The 27,590-nt window shown below is 38.8% G+C and overlaps 1 protein-coding gene across 4 annotated transcripts in view; it reads left to right on the top strand.

Annotated features, from left to right (window-relative positions):
• Positions 1-27,302, top strand: part of GALNT7 (polypeptide N-acetylgalactosaminyltransferase 7) — a 74,934-nt gene extending 47,632 nt beyond the window's left edge. For 3 of the 4 annotated variants that reach the window (XM_087737778.1, XM_087737775.1, XM_087737777.1), the window contains 10 exons: positions 2,467-2,633; positions 8,598-8,728; positions 8,987-9,066; positions 11,316-11,498; positions 14,607-14,724; positions 16,643-16,765; positions 18,314-18,532; positions 20,724-20,822; positions 22,154-22,282; positions 25,060-27,302. In XM_087737778.1, the coding sequence (XP_087593904.1) occupies positions 2,467-2,633; positions 8,598-8,728; positions 8,987-9,066; positions 11,316-11,498; positions 14,607-14,724; positions 16,643-16,765; positions 18,314-18,532; positions 20,724-20,822; positions 22,154-22,282; positions 25,060-25,197 (1,387 nt within the window). In that variant the 3' untranslated portion in view covers positions 25,198-27,302. Of the gene's footprint in view, positions 1-2,466; positions 2,634-8,597; positions 8,729-8,986; positions 9,067-10,964; positions 11,148-11,315; positions 11,499-14,606; positions 14,725-16,642; positions 16,766-18,313; positions 18,533-20,723; positions 20,823-22,153; positions 22,283-25,059 lie in introns of all 4 variants that reach the window. The other variant, XM_087737776.1, reaches the window with a different exon arrangement.
• Positions 27,303-27,590: the final 288 nt, after the last annotated feature.

Below are 27,590 nucleotides of genomic sequence, written 5' to 3'. Positions count from 1 at the left end.
TGTTTGCTTTGTTTCTGTTGTTGAAGACAGTCTGAAATGTTGTGGCTGTCTGTCTTTTTAATTGGAGAGCAAAAAGCTTTCCTAGCTGAAGGTGCAGGTCAGCGGCACAGTGCAACCTGCAACAGATACTGCCCTCTCCTTCGAGGCAAAAAGTACTATTAATTTCCACTACCTTTTACATGGAGCTCTTGAATGGCGTTCAGCTGGCATGCCAGTTTTGATTGTATAACACACAGTTTTCCTCCATTTTAACATAACTGTACCACCAAAATTAATCCAGGTGAATAGATGTGTTAAAACAACACAGTTCTGTCATTAGTCTGTTATTAAACACACGATGGAAAAATCTTTCTTTACACAGCCAACTTAATGCACCTAGGTAGCGTATCCATTTTATCTCTGCAAATAGCTAAATAAGTTGTTGACAGCTTAAATGCTTGTGCTACGAATTGAAGTATTGCGCTCTGTAATCAGCTGAAATCTTTTGAGAGGGATCTGTGAAAGGAAGGCATCAGTGGCCTGAACCGTGCATTTTAAACGGTCAGTCTAGCACTTGTATATTGGTAGCTTACAAATATGATTAGCTGTGGATACTTTAGGCATAAAAACAATTGAGCTGGAGGATTTTAGTCAATAAACCGTACTTGTAGAGATCGTGCTGTTTCAGAGGTTGCTTACAGCATGCCTGACTAAGAGAAAAAATGCCTTATTAGATCATCTTAGTTATACACTGGTTTGATCCTGTAGTTTTCTTTTCCCACAGGACCAAAATGAATAGTGTGTTTATACCAATTTCTTTTTTTTCTGGTGGGTTGGAAATATATATTGATGCTGTTCCTTGACAGTAAGTGAAATACATCCATCTTCACCAATGAAATGCTCTTTAAATACCTATAGATCTGTTATGTGAGTTCTTCCCACATTTAACATAATTTAGTTTCAGAAACTATGGTGATTTCTGATGATTAAGGTAATTTATTTTCAAACACATGAATGTTTCTGTGCATTTAAGCTTTTTATTTTATATACAGAAATATAACTATGGAAGTTTGTGTGTCCGTAAGTTTAAAAGTTTCCGTTTGTCAGGAATAATTTCTTAATACATGATAGTTGTCTTTGAAAAGTCAAATCTCTCTAGTAGAGACTTTACTTGCTGAAAGATTAAAAAAGGAAGTCTTTCGCCCATTGAAATCAAAAGTGTTATGTCTCTGGATTTGGTGATAGGAATTGTATTATTATAGTTGGAAGAGGGGCTAGTGATCAGGTAGGGAAACTTCCAGGTAAGGAAATACCTGGACTGGTTGTAATTAGGGAGACTGTGAACACCTTCATTTAGGGATGCGGTTGGGGAAATGGACGTTACAGTTGCAAATGAAATGGATCGTTGATAAATGTGATTAATAAATATTGGAAGGTGTGGACTGAATTACTCATATTGCTTTTTTCTAAATCATCTGTAATACCTCAGGAAAAAAGACCTGAGTCCAGGTCCACAGTGAAATTGAAATGCCAAATGTTTTAAATGGGTACAGAAGTGCTTTTCATGGCATGCCAAGCCGGAACCCTGAATGGGTTTGGTGACTGGGTTGGTTTTTTTTAGCTACATTTGTTACGCCTGGAAGTTTAACCATGAATAATAAACAGCAAAGGTCATGTCTTGTCTGCCACAGGATTACATTTTTCCCATGAGCAACTATGTTTTTCTGACAGTTTTTGCAAATGGAGATAGTTCTATGCAGAACAGCTGACATGAGCATTTCACATGCTGCTGCTGTACTTCTAGCAAGTTTACTTACTAGGTTTAAATCTATTTTATTGTGAAAGGACGGAAATTAATGAGTTTTGATTGCCTTGCCACAACAGTGTTTGTAACTTTGCTAATTATGCAGATTCTGCATGTGAACTGTGTAAAGCCAACAGAAACACCATAGACAGTCCTTCTACTGGGTAAATCTGATTTAAAGAGGCTTAGAAAGAAACAGCACTGTCTTATTGTGTGTTATGCAGTAGGTGAGCCAAATGCATGGTCCATCGTAAATCGTGGTATCTGATGGTTTGAAGAAGACTCCCATCTTGGCAGCCACAGTCTGGGGCTTTTCTTCCACTGTTCTCTACTGGCCGCACAAGCAGCGAGGTGGCGGCGGTGGCGATCAGGATGTCTCTCAGATGCGTCTGTGCAATGCTATCCACCTACACAGGAGGAAGCATGTAGCTGTTGAGGCAGCAGTCGTTGTTCACCAGCTACATCCCGTCTTTCTCAGGAGGAAAAAAGGCTTGCTGGCTGGAAGCAAGCTGCTATTTGGGCCTTGTACCTCTGTGATGCACTTAAGCTGTATTACCTTTTATACCCTCTTTCTCTTTAATCTGAAGGATAGCCATCAGTGAAGATTTCATTTGCACAAAGATGATGTTAAGCAGTTCTGTAAATCATAATGTGAAAACTAATAAAATCAAATCTTTTTACAGGTGCAAGTACTGGCATTATGATGATAACCTGCTCACCTCCAGCGTTGTCATTGTCTTCCATAATGAAGGATGGTCCACACTCATGAGGACAGTCCACAGTGTCATTAAGAGAACACCAAGGAAATACTTGGCAGAAATTGTGCTGATTGATGATTTTAGCAACAAAGGTATATTTGGAATATTAACACACTACTTGTAGAAAAGGAAATTTCATTTGTTTTAAAAATAGTTTTCTTTTTATTTATTACCTACCATGCATTGAGTTGACTCTGCAAGAAAAGTAAGTTGCTTCTTCACAGTCCTTTCAGTTTTCAGTGAAGGGAAAGCTGTTTTCTGATGAACTGGTTTCATAAAGGTGGCAATCCTTTATGTGAATTCAGCTGTTCGAAATACAGGATTTGTAGTGGGCTCTCTTCCACAGTTGTGGAGTTGTATATAGTAGAAGGCCGGGATAACTAGTACCTTTCTTAGCCCTTGTGAAAATGAGTATTTTTAAGAGTATTGGAGGAGTTTGAGTTAAGCCTGTTAGAAATAATTTCTTTCTTTATTCCATGTAGGAATCCAGATGCCTTTTTTTTTAGTACTGTAATAAAAATGTATCTAAGGCTACTGAATTATTCTGATTCATTTTCACTGTCTCTAATTTTTAACATCCTATTTTTATTGAACATAATGTTGAGGTGGTTATTGTTTCTTATTGGGGGGGAGGGGTCTTTTAAGAATTTGAGTGTGTTTTTAATTTCTGCCTTTCTTTGAGTCCTGTATATCAATGTTTTCAAAAGTCCAGAGATTTTTCTCTTCCTTTGTAATATACATTGTGGTCTGGGTTTATAGTCATGTTGTATATACTTATGTGTGATTCTTATAAACATAAACATACGCTTATGTTTTTCCTTTAATGGTGGTATCTTCAGCATTAATGCAAATCAAGGCTGAATACAGAGAAGAACTGAAAGTGGTATGCTAGAGATATAAGATGATTTATATAGAGGAAATCAGTCTGGTTTTAAACTTTAAACAAATTTCAAAACAGTGCACCAAAGCTGCATAGTCTGCAAGATTTTATTGCGGCATAGTTCTTGAATAGAAATTGACAGAGAAAAAGAGTTAGACGCATAAATAAAAACATAACTTTGAGTGTGCAGGATGACAGTCTCTTCTAGAGGACGACGGTGATGGCTTTTAGGAGCCTGGGCAAGTTTGAACTGGTCAGCAGCATAGGATACATTCCCTGTACCCTCCTCTTTGTTTTTGTAATAGCTGAATTGGGTAGTGGCATGGAAAGCAGATGACTCTGTTCTGAAACTCTATGTTTTATCAAGTGATCTGGGCTTCTCCCAGTTCCAGCCTCACAGGAGGAGTTGTTTTCTGCAGGTACACCCACTACAAATTTTAAAACCAAACTCATCACATAGTCAGGGTTGCCTTTTTTGAGTATAAATCGCTATTGAAAATAATTATTGCATGTTAATTTTTACATCATACATGTAGGTAGGTAGGTATCATTTTCTGTTTGTTTTTACAGGAGAGGAAAAGTTACCTGTATTGTAAACTTGACTACATCTGGCTTAGTCTAATAAAGATACTGAACACTACATTATAGTCTCCTGTATCCTTTTACAGCTTTTGAGAATTTGGCTTAGATACACACACACACTATAAAACAAAAATATCTTCTCTCCTAAGGGATATAATTTTAATAATTCAGTCAGCAGACATGTGCTGTGTTTCTCCTTTTCAGCTGGGATCACAGCTTTCCTTCAGAGCTGTTCAAGGACTGAGTTAGCTGTAGAAAATAACTATGACACTGATGGTCTCTAGGAAAACTACCAGATTTTTTCGCTAATGATTGGATCAGTACTTGGGTTTCACATGAGTTGTTGCTGACTCTGTGCTATGTATATGTAATTGATGGAATGAATTTGTCTGGCATAACAACTCGTACTACAGTTTTCCAATATATGACGATTGTTAAATAAAGGCAGTATTTTTCAAGAAATTTGTTTTGAAATACAGAACTTTGCTTGTGCTCTCTGCTCATGCATGAATGGTTAGCAGATACAGCTAACTTGGACCTAACATCCAGCAGACCCTTGTGTCTGTATTTCCCACACTTCATTTTCCCAAATAACTTTCTTGAATCAGAAAATTCAGTAAAGCAAGCTCAAGATGCAATTTTCTCATGTATGAGTTGCTGTAAAACAAGCACGGACTGGAATGGCTCTGAACACCTTGCTTCAACTGTACTGTTTCACTGTAATAATTCCTCAAACTGCTTTAGGCTATTACTTGGTAAACATAATTAACTTAATTACAACAATTCAAATTGCATTCTAGATGAAAAATGGCCGAGAGAGTAGAATCTTGCTCCACTTCTTTCTCCCCAGAGAGAAGCATGAACTAGTACAGGCTGCGGAGCGTGCCAAGCTGCCTGAAGAGATCTCCAGTTGTTAGGAGAGCTGCAAAACACGAACACTCTTAATCATAGCAGAGCTGCTGGTGGCTTTTTGCTCTTCCAGCCAGAAGAAAAGCAGTGCCGACAGCACAGATACAGGATTTTCTCCTTCCCCACCTGCTTTCAGACTGCACACTTCATATCTGCCTTTCCACCCGGCAAAGAGCATCTTATGCTCTTTGAGACCAATGTTGAAGGGCACAGATCCTGGACTGGATAGATGTTTGCTCACATTCAATGTAGCTGTCCTTATTTCTTAGCCACCACCTTCCCCAGTGATATGAAATTAAAATGGAGCATAGTGATTGCAAACACTTCTAAATGCTGGCTCATAGAGTCCTGCCTGTCCTTCTTTACAAGAAATCCTCTTTCATCCAAAGGGAGTTAAAACTGCATAGAAGCTTATATATGTTATGCTTTACAGGGTGGAACAGTTGCAATGCCTGGAAAATGTTCTTTTTGTTATAATTCTTTGTATAAAGTCAGTTGGGAGCAGTCTTTTTGCTGAACAACACTCTCCCCTCCTTCCTTAATCTCTTCTGCAAACAGCAGGGTTTGACTGTGGAGAACTAGGCAGAGATGTGCTGGATTCTGCTCGGGCATTTTTTCCTTTGTCAAAATACAAAGGGAACTGTAACAAGAAGATGATGCCAAGCTGATTGAATGATGCTAGTTCTGATATTTTCAGTGCAGACTTCTGTATTAATGCATGTTAGAGTCCAAGAAGCATTGCAGCAGTTTCTACTGCCGTGTTAGTGTGGCCACGCTGCTGCATGTGAAGGGGGGGGTGGTTCCCAGTTTTTGTTGTGTTTCTTGATGAACAGTTTGCTTTGCTGTGAGTGCTAGCTGTGTGGAGGATACAGCTGTTCTGGAAGGGCAATGAGAATTCACAACACCAGATTTTCAGAAGCTCCCTACGATTACAGTTGTGTATATAGGTCTTCTGTGACTACTTGTTGTGTATTTAGGTATCAGCTTTATTTCTTTCTGAAGCATAGAGGTCAGCATCTCAGCTGGTGCAGCTCGCTTTTGTAGCCCGTGCACCTCTAAAGTGACTGCGAGGTAAATACCAGTGTTCCTAGTAGTGTTTGCTTTGTCTGCCTTTTGTGTTTACTTATTTTTTCTTTACCACTATCTATATTTTCCACTGATGGAGCATCCCATAAGATAACCAAAGGGGAAGTAATGAGCATAGACAGGTAACAGTATTTTTATTAACTCGTTTAACCATGCTCACAGTGGGGAAACTGAAGCATTAATTAGTGTTTTTTAAGAGCTGAGAGCCCCACGTTAGTAGTATTACAGTACAGGGGACTCAGAGGCAGCTGCTTTACAGAGGACTTGTGATACCATTTTTCTAGTTCTTAAACTGACATCCATGAGTCAAGGAAAAAAACCAGCTTTCCTCCTTCCCCGCCCCCCATAATCTGCAATACCTAACATCTTTTGGAGAAAGGATGTGTTTTTTAAAAACATTGATTCATGCTTTAATCATGCACTGAGACATGAGAGAAGAACCCAAAGAAGGGAAGACCAGATTGGTGGTTATAATATTTTTGAAAGGTAAAATGTATTTTTGAACAAAAACCAGAATGCTGTAAGGCTGTTGACAGATATCATAAATACACATTCTAGGTGAACAAAATTTAACACTTGCCAAACAGTATTTCTAACTGGAAAAGTATCAGGATTTTATACACTACTGTCATGCAGTCTTTGTACTATGGGAAGGGGGGGGGGGGGGGGGATTCAGTTTTCCTATGGGAAATAGCACTTGCTGCTAGCCCTGGCATGGTTTCAGATAACGGACTGCAAAGTCCTGAGACTTATACTGTAGAAAAGCTTTACACAGTCAGTATGACAGGGTTTTACAGCTCCCCGTGAGCCTTACATAGTTGAACATTTGATAACTAAAACATTTGGCTTCATAGGCAGGAGAGCTGGAAATAACTTCAGGATTTAAATCTTTAAAACATTCCTGACAGCCCTTCTGTAACATGTACTTGGAATTTGCAGAATAAATAATGATGTGGTATGAAGATTCTCTTAGTACCACTTCAGTGTGACCTCATAACTCTGTTGAATTTATCCTATAAAAATTTATATCACAGCTATCATATCATATATTCTATATATATTACATGGCATGTTATTCTATACAGCATATGTGATAAAATATTTCTTTCTCTAGTTTGATATTTATGTATCCTTGAAGTTTTCATTACACACAAGGATTTACAAAAGAAACTGTAAATGTGTGTGGGAAAGGAGAAGTAGATACGTAAAACTTCTAGTTGAGAAAACTTATTCTTTTATCCCTCCTCTTTACCTTTATAAAAGATAGTGGCTTCAGAAGACTGTTCTTTGGTAGAATCGCTGAATTTTCAAGTTTGGAAACTTCACTTCCAAAAAACACCATCGCTATTTCAATTATTTATATGTAGCTTTTGTTTAAACTAGGGATTTTTTTAATGCTTTTGGCAAGAATACAAAACATGCTGAAACGTAAGTTGCAGCAAGCTCCAGACTTCAACCATTTTCGTCCAGGGTGCGGAAACCGCTGCTGCTGAAGCAGCCTGGTGGCTCGTTGCTGCTGAAGGGGACATCCTTCCCCTTCCCTCTCTGCACGTCCCCTCTCCTGTTGGATCAGCACAGGCATGGCGTGTAGCTGTCCCGCAGAGCTGGTGCAAATCGGTGCGTGGGTGCCTCAGCTGTAGCTTAGGTGGCTTATTTTGGTTTTCCAACTGAGAGAAACTGAAGCTGTAGGCAATTCTTTCGAGCCTTTCAGTACAAAAATAGATTTTAGATGAATGCCAGTAGTTAAATCAGCGTAGCCTCAAACAGCAAGCGCCTGACTGCCAGCCCTTCTGCCTTTGTGAGTTTTTTCAACAGAATCATCTGTGCAAAAATATTATGCAACACTAAGATCCTTTTTTCAAACTGTGTGGTAGGAATGTGGTTTCCAGATCAGTTTGGCAAAGACCAATGTGCAAATACAAATCTGTAACCATTTAAGCGTAGCCCATCTTGATTCTTATGCGGTTACTCATCCCTTCACTGACCAAGTCCCTTTGGGTAAAGGTTTCCTGTCTCATCAGTATGGTGAGCCACAGCGTGTTCACTGCAATTCTGGCCCTCAAATTATTCTTATTACTAATTTCATTAGAAGATTAGCATAAGACTACCCCAACCCCAAGAGGGAGCAGGTCTAGATGAGATAGGGCAATAATTTGAGTATGATGGGTTTCCGTCTCAGGTTTCCAGATTTAATAGACTGACAGAAAATTTTGTGAGGCAGAAAGTGAGTGAAGAGAAACATTTAACTGAAAAGCGGTGCCTTCAGCTGTACATGTGATACTATCTGATGAGGAAAGAACATGGGCCTAAGTGTAGAAACTTCTACGCCTGTATTTCAACCAGGCAGAGACCTGAAAGCCACTATGGGATATATTGAAGTGACCGGGAATTGTCCACCCAGCTCCCCTGTGGCACGGCCAACCACTTCACCTGCTTTTTCTTCAGATGTGCCAGAGACAAACCTGTGCCATGAAGTCAGAGAGCTCCAAGTCTTGATCTCTTCAGGTTTAAGTAGAGTTGGATTTGGGTTGTATTAAGAGTACAAAACTGTTTATTATTAAACCTCACTAAAATAATCTTTTTCTTTGTTATTTGATAGCACACTTAAAAGAGAGGCTGGATGAGTATATTAAGCAGTGGAACGGCCTTGTAAAGGTATTTCGAAATGAGAGGAGAGAAGGTTTAATCCAAGCTAGGAGCATTGGAGCCCAGAAGGCTAAACTTGGACGGGTAAGAGCCAGTTCACACACAAGTCTGTCTTATTTTTCTTCTTTGGGGGGAGAGGTGGTAATGGTTCTATGTTCAAATAGACGTGTAGAAACGTGATATTGTATTATCGATATTGTTTTAAAAAGATTAATTTTTCCTCATTTAAGCTTCATTTTTTTCTTTATAGTATGGAAGTATTTCAATGTAAATAAGCTTAATTAAATTATCTTGATCTCGTATACAGAAATAGAAGTTACTTTTTTTTTTTTTCTTTTGAAGGTTTTGGTTTACCTTGATGCCCATTGTGAGGTGGGAATTAATTGGTATGCGCCACTTATAGCTCCTATATCTAAGGACAGGTAATGTTCTCCTGTTGTTTCCAGTGTCTGGCCTCTTAGGAAGAAAAAGTCACAGTAACAATCTTCTTCATTTTTCAAACTATAGTCAGTATGTTTTATATCTCTATCAATATATATCTATATCAAACTATATCAATATTTGCTGTATGATGATTTTATTACCTCCCAGCATAAAATCTATGTATGGAGGAAGGAAAATAGTCAGGCAAATAAATCTCTGGATGGTTTATTTCAACAAGCATACTGAATATTTTGCTTAGTATAGATTACATATAAGACAACTCTTGTCTTTCGCAATGATCCAAGGGACTGTTATAAAAATGTTCTGTTTTAGCTGAATAAGGAGCCTGATTAAACAAAATAACTAAACAAAAATGTGATTTTTGGTAAAGGAACAGTAGCAGTAAGTGTTTAGATTTAACAGGGTTTTAAAGCCCCTGTGATCTCAACAGTTTTATAACTTTCTCATCTTTGGTCTTGCAATATGGTGTTCTTTGTTTCCTCTGAAGCACTTTGGAGCATTGCCTCTAGCGAACCGAGGCCAGGGCTTGAGCCTGTCTCTGCTGCAAGCCCAGAGGCTTGCTAGGAGTCAGTGGTGGAAATGCCTGCACTGTGTGCATGGGATCTGCGAGAGGTGACAGGGGAGGGGGATCCCCAGGGGCTTCATTTCTTCCAGCTGTTGAAATGCTGTTGTTGCTGTGTGCTACCGCACTCTGAGGTTGTGTGGTCGGGGAGTGTGTGTGTGTGTTTAGGAAACCATGTGCTTGTTTAAACTCTTCAATCCCATAAAATAACTGCTTAATCCTAAAAACTATTTGTTAACTTGTCGTACTACCAGAACTTTCTTGAAGAGGTGGTTTTTGTGTGTTTTAAAGGCTGCAACTCAGCTTCAAGACTATATTTGGGCCAGGATACTAGACAGAAGGTGGAAATGCTTGTGTGCTTCCATCGAGTGTGTGTTACTCTTTTACACAAGAAAGGCAGGTGAGAACAGGCAGCTTTAGAGGCATCCTCCAGCACTGTCCACAGAGGCGAAGGTTACGGGAGGACCAGGGATGCTGAGGCATGCGGTGCCAGAGGGCAGCGCTCGGCAGCCTCCTTCCAAGCCCTGGTCCCCTGGGCGCAGCGTACTGCCACTTCTGCCTCAAAGAAGAGCACAGCATTAGTGTTTCTTCCCCCCACCACCACCTTGTTGTACTGTATCATAGGATTTGACTTAAAAAGATGGAAGTGCTCCAAGTTTGGTCACCATGAAACTCATTTGGAAAATTTGGGGAGAATAACAAGATAATGTCTTTTTCCTTGGTGAATATTCTATATGATAGATCACAATGAGGAGCACATTGCAAATCAAAAAGGAAAAATTCTACTGAAGACTGCTGCTAGGAGCACCAGGAATGTTTTTTTTTTATCCTGAGAGGTTGGATTTCCAGGGCAGTTGAATAGGACAGAATAGTGAAAATCCATATTTATGCTAGTAAAAGCTAAGAGTTTATCGTACTTGTTGACAGCTAAGATCTGATATGAATAGAAATTACGGGAAATAATAATACTGTGAGAACCCTAGCCCTCTAAAAGCTCCTGTGTTGCCTCCAGCAGTGCTTTATTAGAAGACTGAAGTCAAGAAATACACATAAAGGAAAAAGTATTGGTAAATGAATTGGTATATTAGCATTTCAGACCTAACTTTTCTGCTTTCAGAACCTCTTAAAACAACATGAAGAAAGGACTATCTCTTTTTTCTTCTAATGAGGCTTCGTTTTTTAGTATGTTTACAAGTGACTCTTCATATAAACTGCTCTATAAAATTATTGATTAATGGTGTAAATTTCAGATTAGACAGATTACTCTTCTGAAATTGTATTTTGCTCTTTCTTTCCCTTCTATAAATGTTTCAGAACTACATGTACTGTACCTCTAATAGATTACATAGATGGGAATGATTATTCCATTGAGCCACAACAAGGTGGGGATGAAGATGGTTTTGCCAGAGGGGCCTGGGACTGGAGTTTGCTATGGAAACGAATTCCGTTAAGCCACAAGGAAAAGTCCAAACGAAAACATAAAACTGAGCCTTATCGGTAAAGAGAGCTGTTTACATACTGTGAATCGTAATGAATAATTGTCTAAACCCTTTCGTTTTTCCCTCCCTCCCCCCTCTTTTCCCATAAACTACGGTCGGTGCACGTGTGCCACGCGGGTCCTTGCACATAACCGCGTCTTCCCTGCCGCCATCCGCCACCCTGCAGAACCACATGCACTGTGCCGCTTATAGATGCCATAGACGGCAACACTTATAAGATTGTGCCACAAGGGGGTGGTGACGAAGATGGGTTTGCTAGAGGAGCGTGGGATTGGAGTATGCTATGGAAGAGGGTTCCCTTGACCAAGCGAGAGAAGGAAAGCAGAAAGACAAAAACTGAACCGTATCGGTAATCACTAAATCGCTTACCCGTTCCTTTTTTTCTGAAGTCGATATTTATCCACTAAAACTTGCATGGAATGCTACCCTGAAAATCTTCATATTTCTAACCACACCAGCTGCTTTGTTTAATTAGACCTGTCTGCCACAACTGACTATGTGCTTAAAATACCTTTGCTACCTTGTGCTGCCTCTCCGTTCCTGCTCTTGTGTGGTTAATAGGGTGCACATTAGAATGACAGGGTTTTGTTTGGCAAAATAAAATATTGTATGATTTTGTTTCCAGGGGAAACTTTATTTAGCTATGACACTTTTTTAAAAGTAGTGTTGGAAACAACTGTGCTTATTTAACCATTTGATTTGAAATAACAAGCATGCTGTGAGTATTTATAATAGCCAGTAATGCATAAAATCTGTAGCCTGCTATCACGGCTTGATGCATGCATACAGCTCATGGATTATGCATGTGCATCAGAAAAATCCCTTTTGTCATATTTCTCCCACTTGCTTCATAATAGATCACATCTGACAAAGAAGCATACTGTTTAAGAATCTTGGCTAGATATTTTCTAAGGTCTCAGTATGTGTGGGGATTTTAATTTAATACACATAACATAAAAAAAAAATAAAAGAAAGAAAAACCGACCACTTTATTTTCTGGGAAAACTCCAATAACTTTCACAGAAGTCCCACCTTTTTCTTTCGCTTTGTAGGGGGGTATGTGTTCCTCCCAGCAAGCAGAAACTGGCTAGAAACCCTAGCTTAGAAACTAGGGTTTCTGGATGGCTTTTCAAGACTGGGAGACTGTGGTTCTGCTGTTTTTTATTACTTTCGCCTTCACACTTAACTAATCGTGTTACTACATTTGAAAGCAATCCTCACATCTTCAGAATCTAATGTCTTCTATTGCTTGTATATATGATTTAAACATTGTAAGAACTGATGTTGGTAATTCCCTATCCTCACCCGTGATTGTTCTCTGCTAAAATGGCAACACATGCAAGGAAGTTATGAAGCTTTGATCTGTTTTGTATACAGTATAAATAATACCATTTTCTGACAAGGCTGTCCACATTGGAACTTTAATATTCGCTTAGAGGGGGATAAACTATTTCAAACATCACTGTTGTGTTCTGTGTTTACCATCCAAACAGGTCTTAAAACCCTTTAAACCGTTTCCAGAAACACAGAACACATGTTCTCAGAATGGTTTAAAAGATGACTTTATTTTTAATAAGACTTTCAGAGTTACAATGCTGCTTCTAAAAAGAGACATTCCCTCCATCTCTTTTATTTCCAGGCTGTATGCATTTTGTTGCAGCAGTACCAAGGCAAATAAGACCAAGTAAAAGTCTTGCTGAAACCGTAACCAGGATTGCCCAGTTTAAAAAGAAAACAAACAAACAAACAAAACTCAACAGCTTAAAGTGCAGAAGCAAACTTTTTTAATGTGAGAATTGCCTCAGGACTGAATCCTTCTTTCAGAAACATTGCGCTTACCTCTTCATATCCCATAAAATAAACTACTGAGCTTATGTGGATTTTACTGTGTTCTTTAACATGCTTGAGAGCATGTTGGAGAAAGAAGATTGAAACTTAAGTATCTGAGACCTCTACACTTGCCGAGTCTTGATGGTGCTGAGGAAAACCAAAAATGCAGGGAAGCTGCAGGGCTGTGCTATGCAGCATGCTTCTCCCCGCGGTGCTCGCTGGCTTCCTACCCTTTGCACCCCTGCAATGCAGCAGCCGTGTTGGAGGAAAACACGGTAGGCAGACAAGTACAAGGGGACATTTAGGAGTAACTCGGCTTCTGATCAGGTGATTTGGAGAGCAACTAAACTGATAACTGTCATGCCTAGCTCAGCTGATAGACCAAGCAGCTCTGGTTTTGTTGTTGCCCTGCCCCTGCTATGTGGAGGGCATGTGTGCTAACCCTGCAGGTTATTTTTTCTTAAGCAGTTCTCCTCCAGACATTTATGTGCAGAGGGGAAATACATAATCATTACTGTTAAAAGGAGCACCACTAAGTTAAAAATCTAATGGAATGAAGAGACTGAATAGCGCCAGAAATGACCCATCTCTCATTACCTTGGTGATGCAGGAATATTTCACTTGTGTTTTACTTGCCTCCCCAGAGTGATCTGGACTCGTGGATCCTCCTCCTTTCAGTGCTGCAGACCATCTGAAGTCAGAAAGAATTCACTTTTTCCTTACCAGCTTTTTTTTTTTAAATTGCCAACTTAGTGGGGACTCCAGCTTTTATCCATTAGGATTTTTATATATTTATTGATCCTCAGGTGAAAAATGCTTGGTACGTGTGCTGGAAATGGCTTAACATAGCCTACTTTCTATTTCAGCGTGAGCAAGCAACCAAAGAATTTTGGATAGAATCATCCTGCAAACATGGTCTAATCCAAATCACAATGTATTTTTGACGCATTAAAGCTTGCTAATTGAACCCCGGCATACGTGGAGAGATGTACAGAGCCATTTAAAAAAAAAAAAAAAAAAAGAGAGAGAGAGAAATTATGAACTTGATCCAGGCCCTCTTAAAAATTTCACTGAGGATAATGAAAAGTGTCTCATATGGCAGTGGTAGAAAAAAAGCCAGAGGGAGAGGATAGAAAGGTATCATTTAGCTGGAAAAACTATGTTGCTTGTGTAATAGACAATAAGTTTCAATGTGGCAGCTCCTCAGAGCATAAGCTTTAAGTCTGCTATACGGTCTCATATGTTACCTCAGAAACTTGAACAACCTTCAAGAGAGAAGTGTCTTGCCACACTGATTCTTATCTTTTTTACTTTACTAGAAGCATGCTGGCTGGCTGAATGGATAATTCCAATCAAAATTCTATATAATTCAAAAAAAAAAAAAAACAAAACCAAAAAAAACCCACCAAAACAAAACAGTAAAATCTGTGACTCCACTAGAAATTATAGAGATGTCATTTCAGAAAATCACTGGAAGATGATGACAAAGCTTTATGATTTTTCAGTGTATTGCCATTTGTCTAATCTTTATTATATGCTAACAGTGAATTGCTTCCTTAATCAATGCTTTCTCCAAGTGTTACCATATCCTTTTGGCAGAAGGAGTTACACTGTCTTCCTCTTTCAGGTCCCCTGCAATGGCTGGTGGATTGTTTGCCATTGAACGCGATTTCTTCTTTGAACTGGGTCTCTATGATCCGGGTCTTCAAATTTGGGGTGGTGAAAATTTTGAAATTTCTTACAAGGTAACCGCAAAAATTGAAAACTAATTCAGTTTCGTGTATATTTTTTCTGTAAATACTTCTGTTTGGAGTTCAGACAGACCTACCTCTGATTTGCACCACGTCTGTCTCAAGAAGCCCAGTAGGTTTTGTTGCAAGGAGATGTGGCAGACGTGTCCTCAGTGTTTCCTTCTGGGCTTTGGGGCAGAAGTGTTCAGAGAGGTGGCCTAGTGCTGAGACCCAAATGCTGAGTAATCTAGATTTTGTTAATGGTTTGGGATGACACACAACCCTAAATATCTAATCTGAAACCAGACTGGCAAATTTTATGAGGGGGTACTGAGTGCTCTCATGGTGAGTATAGAAAAATACTGTTTCTAATGAAAGTGATTATAGAAAACAAGTAGCACTCAGTTTATGCATACATGTCTCTAAAGTATATAACGATGCAAGAAAAAGTAATCTGACCTGGTTTCCTCCTCCCTACCATTTTTATGTGTGAAAAATGATCTCTCATACTTTTCAAAATTTCAAGAACTTTACAAGAGAAGTCTTCGTAATTGAAGCGGTAACTGCATAATTCATAATCACTGCAGAAGATTTTATTTTCACTCCTAGGCATATGCATGCTCTTCAGTTAGCAGGAAATGTAAGATGATAATCATTAGCTTCAGTATTCATAATGACACAAGTGGCAGACAGCAGGAATCTGTCCCAATTAACAAACAAAAGTGGAGACATGTAATATCCTCAGCAGAGATCTGTGAAATTGTAGCTGAATTTTACTAAAAGTACATTCAGAGCTCCCCTAGCTACTCTTGCTCTTCATGATTTTGAGGAGAGCTCTGAGTGTACTTGCTCAGCTGTAAATCCATATGCAAAAGGTAGTTATTGAGGATGTTACACATACAGGGTCTTTATCCTTCTAATTCTCCATCTTGCTTAGAGCTAAATCATGATTGAAATTACATACAGTAGTTTTGTAATTGAAGTGCTGATTATGTAGAGACCTCCAAATTGGTTTCATGTAGATCACAACCAATCTTCAGAAGAACTAAGTAACATTTATCAGTCTTGCATGCTGACTCCTAGATAGCAAATATAATGGCCTTTCACTCTAAGGGGTTTTTTTTGATGAAACTTAAGAAAATTCATATGATAGTGCAATGAAGGAAGTAAACTATTCTGCCCATCTGTCCTAATACTGTTAAATCATATCTTTAATCTGGAATTAGGACTAATGTGGAACATTCCCAAAGTTAGCTTGAATTGGGATTTGATGCTACATTTCAAACTTGTCAAAACTATGAGCAACTAAATTCAGATTTAGGTATGTTTTCTTTTCCCCATAAATGGATTATCCAAGGACGTGTGGGAGGGAGGGAATTTCAGAATGGTGATATGTTTTACCCATTTTTTATTTTCGGCTACTATAGTTAAAGAAAAATCTGTTTGTTCTTGGAACAATGAGTTACTAAAGACATCCTTATCTCCTACTAGTCTTCATTAAGAAAAACTTAAATGTGATGGGCATCTAATCAAAACCCATCTTAGTGATGGTATGTGAATTGCTTTAATAAAATCAAAATATTATTAATTCTGTCATAATAAAAATTACCCAGTTCCAGATTTCGTGCACTCATTAATTACTGTTGTTTTAAAATAGCAATGGAATGAGATAGCAGACTTTTTTAAAAGGTTTTTTTGAAAAGTAATTTAGTTGAGTAATTTCATGGCTGAGTTAAAGATGTACTCAACAGCCTTTCATTTCAGAGACCTATTATGTTTATGCTTACATCTGAAGCGAAAATATTTAAATATATCACACAGTTGGTACAGTAAGAAAAGTAGTTGACATTTCTTCCATAATTTATTATCTATTTGTCTGTCTTAAATTCATGTGCATATATATTAATATCTCCACCTTTGCTTTAACTTGCAGATCTGGCAATGTGGGGGAAAACTGTTGTTTGTTCCCTGTTCTCGTGTTGGACACATCTATCGTCTCCAGGGTTGGCAAGGAAATCCACCCCCTGTGTACGTTGGGTCTTCTCCTACATTAAAGGTACTGTTTTGCTGCAACCTTGAGGGTGGTTTTTGGTTTTAGATAACAACAGTTTTAGATAGATAAGAAGGTAACTTGAATCAAGAAAAGCTGGTTCGTGTAAGCTTCCACCTACCAGCAGGAAGAGAGACAACCCTCCTGTTAAGGTTTCCTATTGCCTGGTTTAAACTTCCTCTTGTGCAGTGTTTTGGCATTGGTAAATCCCGTTCCCAAAGACCCAGTTCTTTGTAAATTCCAATCCCAGAGCCACCTTCCTAGACGTTACCTATGACAATGACGACTGGTAGCATTACAGAGTATGGCTTGAGCCAAGTTAGCAGTTGGTTCCGTTGAAAAGGGAATGTCCCAGCCTCGCTTAATGGTAGAGAACTAACCTCTCCCCCCCGCCCAAAAAAAAAAGTCCTCTATTAGTAATGTGAATTGATTAACATTTTGATCAAACAAGCACTAGGACCCATACAAGGGCGGGTAGGGGGAAACAGGCATAGCTGGGAGTAGAGACAGAGCAATGGGAGCCAGGATAGCAAATCATAGCTCCATTGCTCAGTGCAGGCAAGATGTTTGTTTGCCTTGTCTGAAATTATAAAAAACATTTCACTCTTCTGGAAAGCTGATCAAAAATATTTACTGCATATCTAAACACCTTGCATGAGTCTGCTTGTTTGCTTACTGAATACAACACCACACTGCTGAGTGTTCTTAAATATTAAGTTGCTTCTCTGTACAAGGCAGGATGCAGGAGTAGCTTTCTCCCTCTTTGAGCACCCTCCCATCCCCATAGTAAATGTGCTTTTTTTATAGCTTTGTTCAATTTATGCTGGATGTGGATTAAAGTAAAACGCACAATAATTTGTGCCTTTAGTCAGATCTATTAAGACTGTTTTAACACCAGGTCATTAATGCTAGAATTGTACAAAGTGGGGTGTGCATCTAGAACATGTACAGGTAATACAGAGATAAGAGCCATCAAAGAGACTGAGAAAAAAGATGTGAGGGAGCGGCTTGTTCACCAGGCGAGCTATCCATTTTTTCCCCTTCTCCAAGCAGCAATGAAGTACTTAAGAAGATAAAATCTCCTTGGTGTGTCATAGCTGACCCGTTTAAGACTTAATTTTTCCACCCTTAGTGGATTAATGCATATCATTCTCTGTATTAAAGCTGTAGAAGGTGAATACAAACTCTGAATTGCAGTTGTGGTACACAGCAAATGATCACAACGTTTTATTGCACCCATAACTGAAGAGGCTCTATTGCACCCATAACTGAAGAGTCTTTATTTTCAAATAAACATTCTCTAAACGTAGAAAAACACTACATACTCTCATTAAGCAAGCCAGTTTATTTTACTGGCTTCAGTCCTAAACTGTCATTTGAAAATAATATGCATGTGTCTTGTATAATCTGCTGAAGGTGACAAATGGCTATAAAATAATTTCATGCTGTCACTTTTTAAGAGAAGAAATCCCTAAATTTCTGTAATTAACATGCGGTTACATCTGACCTGTTGTGAGTGCTTTGAGGTAGCAGCAATGTCCTTGTTCTTCACAGAACTATGTCAGAGTTGTAGAAGTGTGGTGGGATGAATATAAAGATTATTTTTATGCAAGTCGGCCAGAGACAAAAGCGCTACCCTACGGAGATATATCTGAGCTGAAAAAATTCCGTGAAGATCACAACTGCAAAAGTTTTAAGTGGTTTATGGAAGAAATAGCATATGATATAATTTCATATTATCCACTGCCACCTAAAAACGTGGACTGGGGAGAGGTAAGTACAGCACGTAACCTGTATTTATTTTAGGAGCTTTTTTTTTTAAATTGGGAATTCAAAGGGAAGCGATTGTTACTTGACATCAATCTGAGAACAGGCTCTTTGATTACTGCTATACTAAGATATATGATACTAGCCAGAGAGCTATAGAGATATAACCCTAGGGAAAAAATATATATGCTGTAAGAGGTGCAATTTTTTTAATTAGCTCCATAGTTCCTTGAAGGATTCTTTTATCTCTAGCCCTTTCTTCAGTTACGTCTAAAGCTCTTTTTTCCATAATTGGAATTTAGTTTTTCTTTAAAAGAAAAAAATGCGAATCCTGCTTGTGTAGGAGTATTGGCAAAGATTAATAGGTGAAAATCTTTTTCTGTGAAGGCCTAGAGAATAGATCATGAAATCCAGGTGGAGTACATTCTGCGTATGTTTGCTAGCCTGTGATGTACTCATACAGTTACAGCCTCAGTAAATACCTTATCTGCGTGTAATAGTGTGATATGATTCTGTAACAGTCATCTCCAGCGTTAATGTATAAGAGTAAGATTGTGCTAAATTAAGGATGTGGTTACAAATTCAGCATTTTCCTGTGGTTGACACAGCATGTCACCAGGCAGGTGGAGGACACTTCGCTGAACCCTGCCTGTTTCATTCTCGCTTTTAGCCCACACCTTGAGGAGCTCTTACTGCAGGTCACCTGCCTGCTTTCAAATGACTTGGGGTTATGTTTGTTTGTTTGTTTTTTTCCTTTTTCAGCTGTTTCCAGCCTTGCCTTGTCTCTCCTATCAATTTTACTTTTGTAGATCATGGAGGCAAAATCAGAAAGTTGTCTCACTAGCAGGCGAGGAGTCCTGTGTCCCACCAAATTTAACAACCTCCTTTCCCAAGATATGATGGATCCGTTTCTGTAACTTCAAAAGAGCATTAGAAAGTACAGATCTATGCTGTTTCCTATGGCCAAGTGTGTGTTATCTCTAACTTCTCTGAGGAATTAGTGATATAGATCATGTGCATGGTGGAAGGGGATACAAATAGTCTCATTTCTGAGGGACCAGGTAAACAATGCCACCTTTATTTCTTACCTAAAAGCTAGCACAAGGCATCAGTTACTACGTTGGCCTTAGACCTCCTTTTGAATCCACATAAAGGATTTAGAAAGGCATGTTATATATTACTACTCACTGAGGTGAAAGTATCTGAAGAGAATAAAATAGTAATGGCCACCGTGCAGGAGATCATCCCTGATGAAAGCAAACGGCTCTGGTGAAGTAACAGGAAAGTCGGAAGTTTAGAGACTTCTCTGAAGTTTTCTTCAACTTTTCTGCACTGGCTGCCAGTTATCCGACATCTGAGACATTTTTTTCCCCACCTGTTTGTAACACTGCACTAATTGCAGTTCCAGACTGTTGGGAATGAAAGTGTGGGGTTCATCTTCCCTAACGCTCTCTGGAAGTCAGGTCTAAGCTTAGTCCTCTGGACTTTCTTCTGCTGTCACAAAGAAGAAGGAGGCGGCTCTGGCAAAGAAAATAGGTCTGGAAAGAATGTTGTTTGTGTCATAAAGTCTTTGTAAAGCTGTTTGCTGGCCCTTCTGAGAAGGGAATGGGATAATCAGCAGTTCAGGCATGCTTTCTGACAGGACTTTTGTTCTGTATTCCTATGCCTGTGCCTGCCCCCTCATCGATTTTATCTCTTTTTTTCTGTGTAATTGCTGCCGCAGAAGGTACTTCTGAGCAGCCAGGTCAGTGGGCTGTGCCTGGCTGCATTTAGTAATGGCTGCGCATAGCTGCTCTGCATCACGTTTCTCTCACCCGCAAGATGAGAGCAAATTAGCTGCCCTCCTGCTTTATTTATGAAGACCTAGGAGACTGAACATGCTTTGATAGGAGATTGAATAAATTAAAATACTTGAAAGTCCTACATTTTGGTGGCATTAATTTGGAACTGAGCTTTGCAGCTCTCACTTTATCAGTGTACTCTAACTCAAGTAAGAGCCCACAAATTAGCATGGGCCGCTTGAAGCTCCATCTCCCAGAACAGTTAACATCAGTGTTTAAATTTCATATGCAGGTTTGTCTCATATCACTCTGGCAGATATCTGTTTCTGGTTTGAAAGATAAGTGGGAATTTTCTGAACTCCTTCACACTTATTTTTTCCTTGAGACTAATGTAGAGTGCAAAACCTTCTTTCCAGATTAGAGGCTTTGAAACCACTTACTGCATCGATAGCATGGGGCACACCAACGGTGGCTTCGTTGAGCTTGGGCCATGCCACAGAATGGGAGGAAACCAGGTAAGGAGCTTGGAGGCAAGTCTGAAGGAGAATTGCTTGCAGTGGATGATAACTGGCCAGTTTTCTGTTAAGCCTGTACGTAAAGTCACTTAGGTACCAGCTACAAAAATGGGAGTTAGGGATTTTCCATAAGCATACTGACTTTGCTAAAATACGGGAATCTGAAAATGTAATTTCAAACACAAACAGTACAAAATTGAAGGCAAATTCACGATCTCTTCTTCAGTGAAGCAGGTCCATGAGAAAACAAGAACTGTGTTTTAAAGCAACCATATCACTGCATTAGAATAACTGCAGCTCTTAGCATTGCTGCTGATTGATCATTTATCTTCACTTAATAATTAATCCTTCAGGAAACAATCCCCTCACTCAATTATTTCACAAAGTTGTTTTGCTCTAATGGAAGTATAAAACACTTTTGTGCAGTGACTCGTCTTCCACCAGAGGAGACAAGAAATTGAACAAAAATTTGTCTCTGCTTCATTTACAAATTAATTGGCAGAACATAATTGCTAATCAATGGTTGCAATCCAAGCTGCTATCATGTTTGACCTGTATCTTCACAAACCTACCCACACTACCACACAAACACGCTGTTCTGTATTTACATCTCCTTTTTCAGTTGGAAAACTTTTCAGCATTTAAAGTCCTTATTTATGCTGATGTAGACTTGAACCAGGCAAGTTTTGTCACGGCAGTCATGAAATCACGTGCAGGATGATGCTTTTAAAAATCATATTTGGGTTAGCTCTTAGTAGCCCATGGAAATGTCTCTCTTATTTTGATATTTAACGAAAAAGTTCCCTGAACTACTTTTTCTGTATATGTTACCCCCAAAAACCCTGTAGCAATTATTTTGCAAGAAGTAGCTAGGATAATCTTTTTGTATCTGGATGCATTAGTTTGATTTCCTCCATGGGTAAAATGCCAAAGTTTTACTGTCTTCACATGAAATTCCTGTCCAGGACCAAGGACTTGCTATGAGACCTTTAGAAAGACAGTGGATTGTTTGGCCATCAAATCATATAAAGGCTTTTAATCAAACACTTTCAGAAGTCTCCCAAATAGGGATGCCTTTATTTTTATCATTTTTATCTTGCTAGGTAAGTTTCTTAGCCTTCTGAATCCTACAGGAAAGTTATCCATGAAATTGAGTGTTGTGATAGTAAAAGTGTGTTACATCATGTAAAATAAAGAGCCCTCCTGAAAGATAAATGTAATAACACCAGGGAATGTTTTGAATGATGTGATTTTGTTGGTATTTTCAGTGTTTCTAAAATACTTGTTATTTTGAGTCAACTGTTAAAAAGGTGGTTTTTTTTTTCTGTTAGCTTTTCCGAATCAATGAAGCTAATCAACTCATGCAGTATGATCAGTGCTTAACTAAAGGACCAGATGGATCCAAAATTATGATTACACACTGTAATCAGAATGAATACAAGGACTGGCAATACTTCAAGGTATGCAACAGATATATAGCAGAAAAGAAATTATAATTTGCATCCTGGTTTTTTGCACTTCTTAAAATTATTTTATGTATGTCTGAAAATAAAGATCTATGACAAGGTTAACTGAACCAAGTAGAGTAAATTGTTAATTGCACGTTCTTGGAAATCCATGCTTACCAGGAAAACTTCCTCTAGGGAAAGAGGTTCTAGTTGCTGTCTTCTGCAGCAAAATCTTTAAGGAAAATCTCATGAGACTACATGTGCTGCCACAGATGTGTTAGGAGTTAGCACTTGTCTCTGAGGAAGCAAAGAGGATGTCTACTACCAGTGACAGAGTTTCTAAAAGCTTTTTGTGCCATCACCCTCTCTGCTTGTATGCTTTCTGTCAAGAAAGTTTCTTTATCTAATGGATGCTGTGAGAAGATTACTTAAACGCTGAGGTGCATTTAGCAGCTAGGATCAATATTAGATCTAATTCTGAGAGGTCTGAACTTTAGCAGCTAGGATCAATATTAGATCTAATTCTGAGAGGTCTGAACTGAAGTGTCGCTCAGATTAAAGACAGAAGATCTTTTTAAGCCTACATAGGAATAGGTAAACATAGCGTTACTCTGCCTTTTTGTGTTGTCTTTGCCTTTCTTTTTCCTGTTCATTAGCTGTTCTCTAATAACATGCTCTGTTGTGAATTCTGGGCGTGGCGCCATTATAAAGCTATTGCAAAATCTATGAATTTTTAATAAAGACTTGGAATGTTGGCTGATATACATGCGAGGGCTGCTACAGTCTATTTAGTCACTGCACCTGTAAGTCCTCTATTAATTCTAGTTTTGAAAGTGTTATTTTAAGAAATGTCTAAGGTTATATTTCTGCTTGTCTCTTAAAAAATGAGACTGAATAGTCTAAGGGTGATGTTATCCTTGGATATAACCACACATAACTTGGTTCTGTGTCTAAGAAACTCTTCTGTGTCAATTTTTCTTCAGTCTATCTAGCATATTGCATATTTATTAATTCATTAGCTGGTTACCTGGATTGTGTTTGTCTGAAACATGTAGGCACTGTTGAGTGCTGTGAAATCTGTTTGTTATCCCTTAAGCCCCCCCACTTTTTCTGATATTTGCATAGAGCTACGAAGTATCAAGCAGCATAATGCCATTTCCACCCAGCTTTCTTGTGCCATATAGGCAGACAAAATTCTTTAAACCTGAAATTTAAAAATAATAAGCAATGTTCCAGTGCCTGCCGACTTCTGCTTTATTATTGGAATAATATACAGCACTTGTTAACTCTCCAGCCATTCTAGTGTGTCCCAGCATGTTACTTGGCTCTTCTCTAAGCATTTCTTTTATGCAAGAAGATCCATTTCCTCCACAGTGGTACCAAGTTGTGTAATTGTTTGCTTATTACCGCAAGTTATAAGGAAGCCCGGTAGGCATGGTCTGGGCTGTAGAACAAAACACTGACTGGCTTCCAGAAGGAAAAAAAAAAAGGGGGGTGAGAGAAAAAGGACCACCAAGGGTGTGTAACCAAGCAGATACTAGAAATTTGGCACACCCTGTTGTGCAGTACGGAGGGTATGACCGTTTCTTCTAATGAGGAGGGTGTAAGGAATGAAATGCTTAGGAACTGCTCAAAAATGTTGTGGCCTCGTGTAAATGAAAGCTGCCAAGAGATTTTATCTGGTTGGTTGGTTGGTTGGTTGGTTGGTTCTGGAATGAACGCTTGTGTGCCAGTTTGGTGAGCATAACATCTGTGCTGCTTGAGCATCGAGCAGTAGCAGGGCTTCGGTGCCCATAAGCAAACATCCAGAACAGAGCTGGCGGTGGTCTGCTTATTGCTTTTGTTCAGGCATCTGTTTACCTCTCTAAGTAGAGGACCCCCATGTCTGGCTACACAGCAGGAGCAGGTATAGAACTGAACCAACATTTGGATGTGCACGTGGGAGTGATGGAGCGATGAAGAGGGTCCCCATGCTGGGGGGAGCGTGTCTTTGGGGCAGGGCTGCAGAGCCCCAGCCCGGCCGCAGTGCCGCAAGTTTCCTTCTGCTCCATGGCTCTCCGCACTAGATGCAACTGGTCAGCGAGCCAGGGCTGCATCTGGCACGCCGGGTCAGCAAGCGGGAGAGAAGCCACAGGCCGCTTTGCGAATGCGTGAGGCTCGGGCATGGCAGGACGGGAGACGTGGAAGGAGCCAGACATGCGAGTCTCAGCCTGAATGTGCTAGGCACAGTAGGTCTGCAGTTACTTAGGCAGCCTCCTGTTGCTCCGGAGGCCAGACTTGCTCTCATACCTTCTTCTCTTCCTTCTAGCAGTCAAACAGGGAACAAAGTTACTGCTGGCTTTTTTTTTCCCAGTGTGGTTAACATTGGTGTTGGGCAGTTGCTTCATGTGAGGCCTAATCAAAGGAGGATCTGCCCAGTGAAGTCAGTTCTCATCTGCCCAGTGAGTTAGCTGTCCTCAAGAGTTAATCTTTTCTTTTGGTTACAGGATGGATGAAAAAGCTGGAAGCATTTTAGACACAGTTTTGCTCATTTTCTTAGCAGTTTGTTGCCTAAGAGAAATGCTAGGCGTTTCAAGTGGACCTACACATATAAAACATTTCATAATATGAAGGCTGTGAAAATCCAGGTTTAACAAATAATAAAATGAGTATAGAGCTGCTCTGTTCTGGGACCCTGAAGCCTGCTTTTGTAAATAGCTATGTTGCAGTTGTGAAGAAAATGTTAAAAAAAAAAAAAAAAAAAAAAAAAACACCAAAAAACACATGTTCCTGATGATTTTCTTTTCCAGAATCTGCACAGATTTACTCACATTCCATCAGGGAAGTGCTTGGATCGCTCCGAAGTCCTCCATCAAGTTTTCATTTCAGAGTGTGACTCCAGTAAAGCAACACAAAAATGGGAAATGAACAACATCCTTAGTGTGTAGACAGACAAAACCTACCTACTGACACATTAATTTGTACAGGACTGAAAATAGCCTGAACACTGCTGCAATTATTAACTTTGTACAGCTGCGAGCCTCCTGGCTTGGATGAAGGACATAGACGAACTGTGATTATTACAGTAACATTATCATCCGCAGTTAATGTTTACAAAACTGCTTTACCTTAAACTCTGTAGATGTTTACATCTTTTTGTTTTAAGATGTTGGTAAATTAATGTGCTGTTAGCTATGTTTCATAGGAACATAGTTAAAAGCGTTGTCGTCTTCTTTGGGATTACACTCAGGGGTCTGAAGGCAGTTTTTTTACACACACTTGAAAAGGTTGGAGTAACCAGATTTTCATAGAACTTGGTGATTATCAACCTGTTGTATATTTTTATTTAATTTTACATCTTACTAAGCACTGCCACAGGTTATTAGCCAGGGTGGCCTTCTCTCACAGTCATGCTGCTTTTTTGGAAGGTGAATTTCAACATATTTAGTGCCTCTTTCATTTTTCTCTTTCACAAGAAAAGCATTTGTTGGAAATTATACAGTAGATTCTTCTGAGCTGTCACCAGGGGTAGGGATCAGCCGTATTGCCCCGTGTAATTATTGTGTTACTGAAGACAAATTTCTATTGCCAATTTGGCTGCTCTACTTTGACTGGATGCTGTGTATGGAGCAAGGAAGAGCTTAGTGTCAAGTTTAGCACTAATGTGGTACATTTTGATGGAAGTAAGCACCCTTGTGATTCCAGTTAAGAATTTATAAGCACTAACTTGCTTGTTTAAACTATGCCTTACATAAAAATAATTTTAAAAAAAGGAAATAAAATAAAGCTGCACAATTACGTAAAACTTGGAAAGAATCCAATGCTTCATTTATATTGTTATTTTAAGTGGAAATCACTTGGAGGTGGACTAAAACTTCTAACTAGGAAAAAACATCCAGCTCCTTAACACATCTACATAATTCTTTACAAGGACATCTCTCAGCTAGCTTGGATGCCAGATTTCAATTTGAAAAGAGAAATGGAAATCCTGAAACCGCATTTATTCATACTAATTTTCTCCTTATTTTTGTCATTGGAAACTTTTCCTGAGGGATTACGAACACAAAATACAACCACTTGGTGCTATAGTGTACAGAATAGAATGTGAAGAAGTAGTTTCTAAAAATGTTCTGGAAAGGAGTTTATGCGAACTCCCCTAGGAGTATAAATACTTTCTCTGAATGAACAGAGAGGTGGAGGAGAAATGACTTATCCTCACATCCTTATTCCAGATTTTGTGACTGTTAAATGTTGACATCAGTGTACTGATTTCATAAGAATTATGCCTATAACATGTCACACTATTAAATATGACTAAATACTTCCCTGAAATCTAGAATAGCATTGCATGCAGCTTCCATTGATGTTAACAAGGGTTATGTATCATACTTGGTGGCAGAGTTTGATCTTTATAGGGCTGTCTGCACTGATCTATTAGCTTGGGATCTTTCCTAGTTTCTTTAACTTCTCATCTATCCTTTCAGAGCTATGAAAAATAGAAAATAAAGGAGGGAGAAACTGGAAAAAAAGGAAAATAAGGGTGTGTGCTGGTACTTGTTCCTTGTGTGTATGAAAACTGACTCCATTTTTGTGTGTTGAGTAGATTAATTTAATCATACGACTATGCATAAGAGAAAGAATGGTGGCACGCAAATTGTGCGGGTGTGCATTTTAAATGGGTATTTTGTGCAATTCATTGAAAGCTGATGCTGTATGTGAATATGAATCTGTATGCGAGACTGAAACCTTACAAAACATGAGATCATAAGAAGCTGTTGCTGTAATGACTTTTTCCTACTATAGCAGGCTTGGAAAAAAAATAATTCCCATATTCTTGCTTTGTAAGTTGATGATAATATCACTATGCATTTCTACATATTTTATAAATTTGATTTATGCAGATTTTGATACACTGTATGTTTCTGTAGAAATTGTATAAATCTTTAAAAAATTTATTAGGGATAAATCTGGGAAACCTATGTATATCTTACTTATGGGTTGCTTGTTTTTTAGGTGAAGTAAATAAAATATTTGAATTCTTGGGTTTGCTATACTTTTGCAGAGTAAAAATGAATTATTATCTTTATAGAAACCCCATATCTCTAAATCTAGACAACTTCAACATTACAAACTTAATAAATATTGACAGTTTTATTTTATTTTTTTATCTAGGTACCTTTTGTCATAACTGTGGGGACTCAGGTTTTTTTCTAGTGAAGTGAAAAATGGAATTCCCACTGAGAGTTGCCACATGGACACGTTTGGATTTTTGCATCACCTGCTCTGATCTAACTAGGTAGATTTAATATGCTCATAGAAAATGAACTTGAGAATGATTTCT

This window comes from Nipponia nippon, unplaced genomic scaffold (genome assembly GCF_047370975.1).
Source record: "Nipponia nippon isolate SJK-2023a ecotype South Korea unplaced genomic scaffold, ASM4737097v1 scaffold_6, whole genome shotgun sequence".
In the NCBI taxonomy this organism is placed as follows: domain Eukaryota; kingdom Metazoa; phylum Chordata; class Aves; order Pelecaniformes; family Threskiornithidae; genus Nipponia; species Nipponia nippon.
The sequence above is the reverse complement of the archived record's forward strand: the minus strand, read 5'-3'. Positions and strand labels throughout refer to the sequence as shown.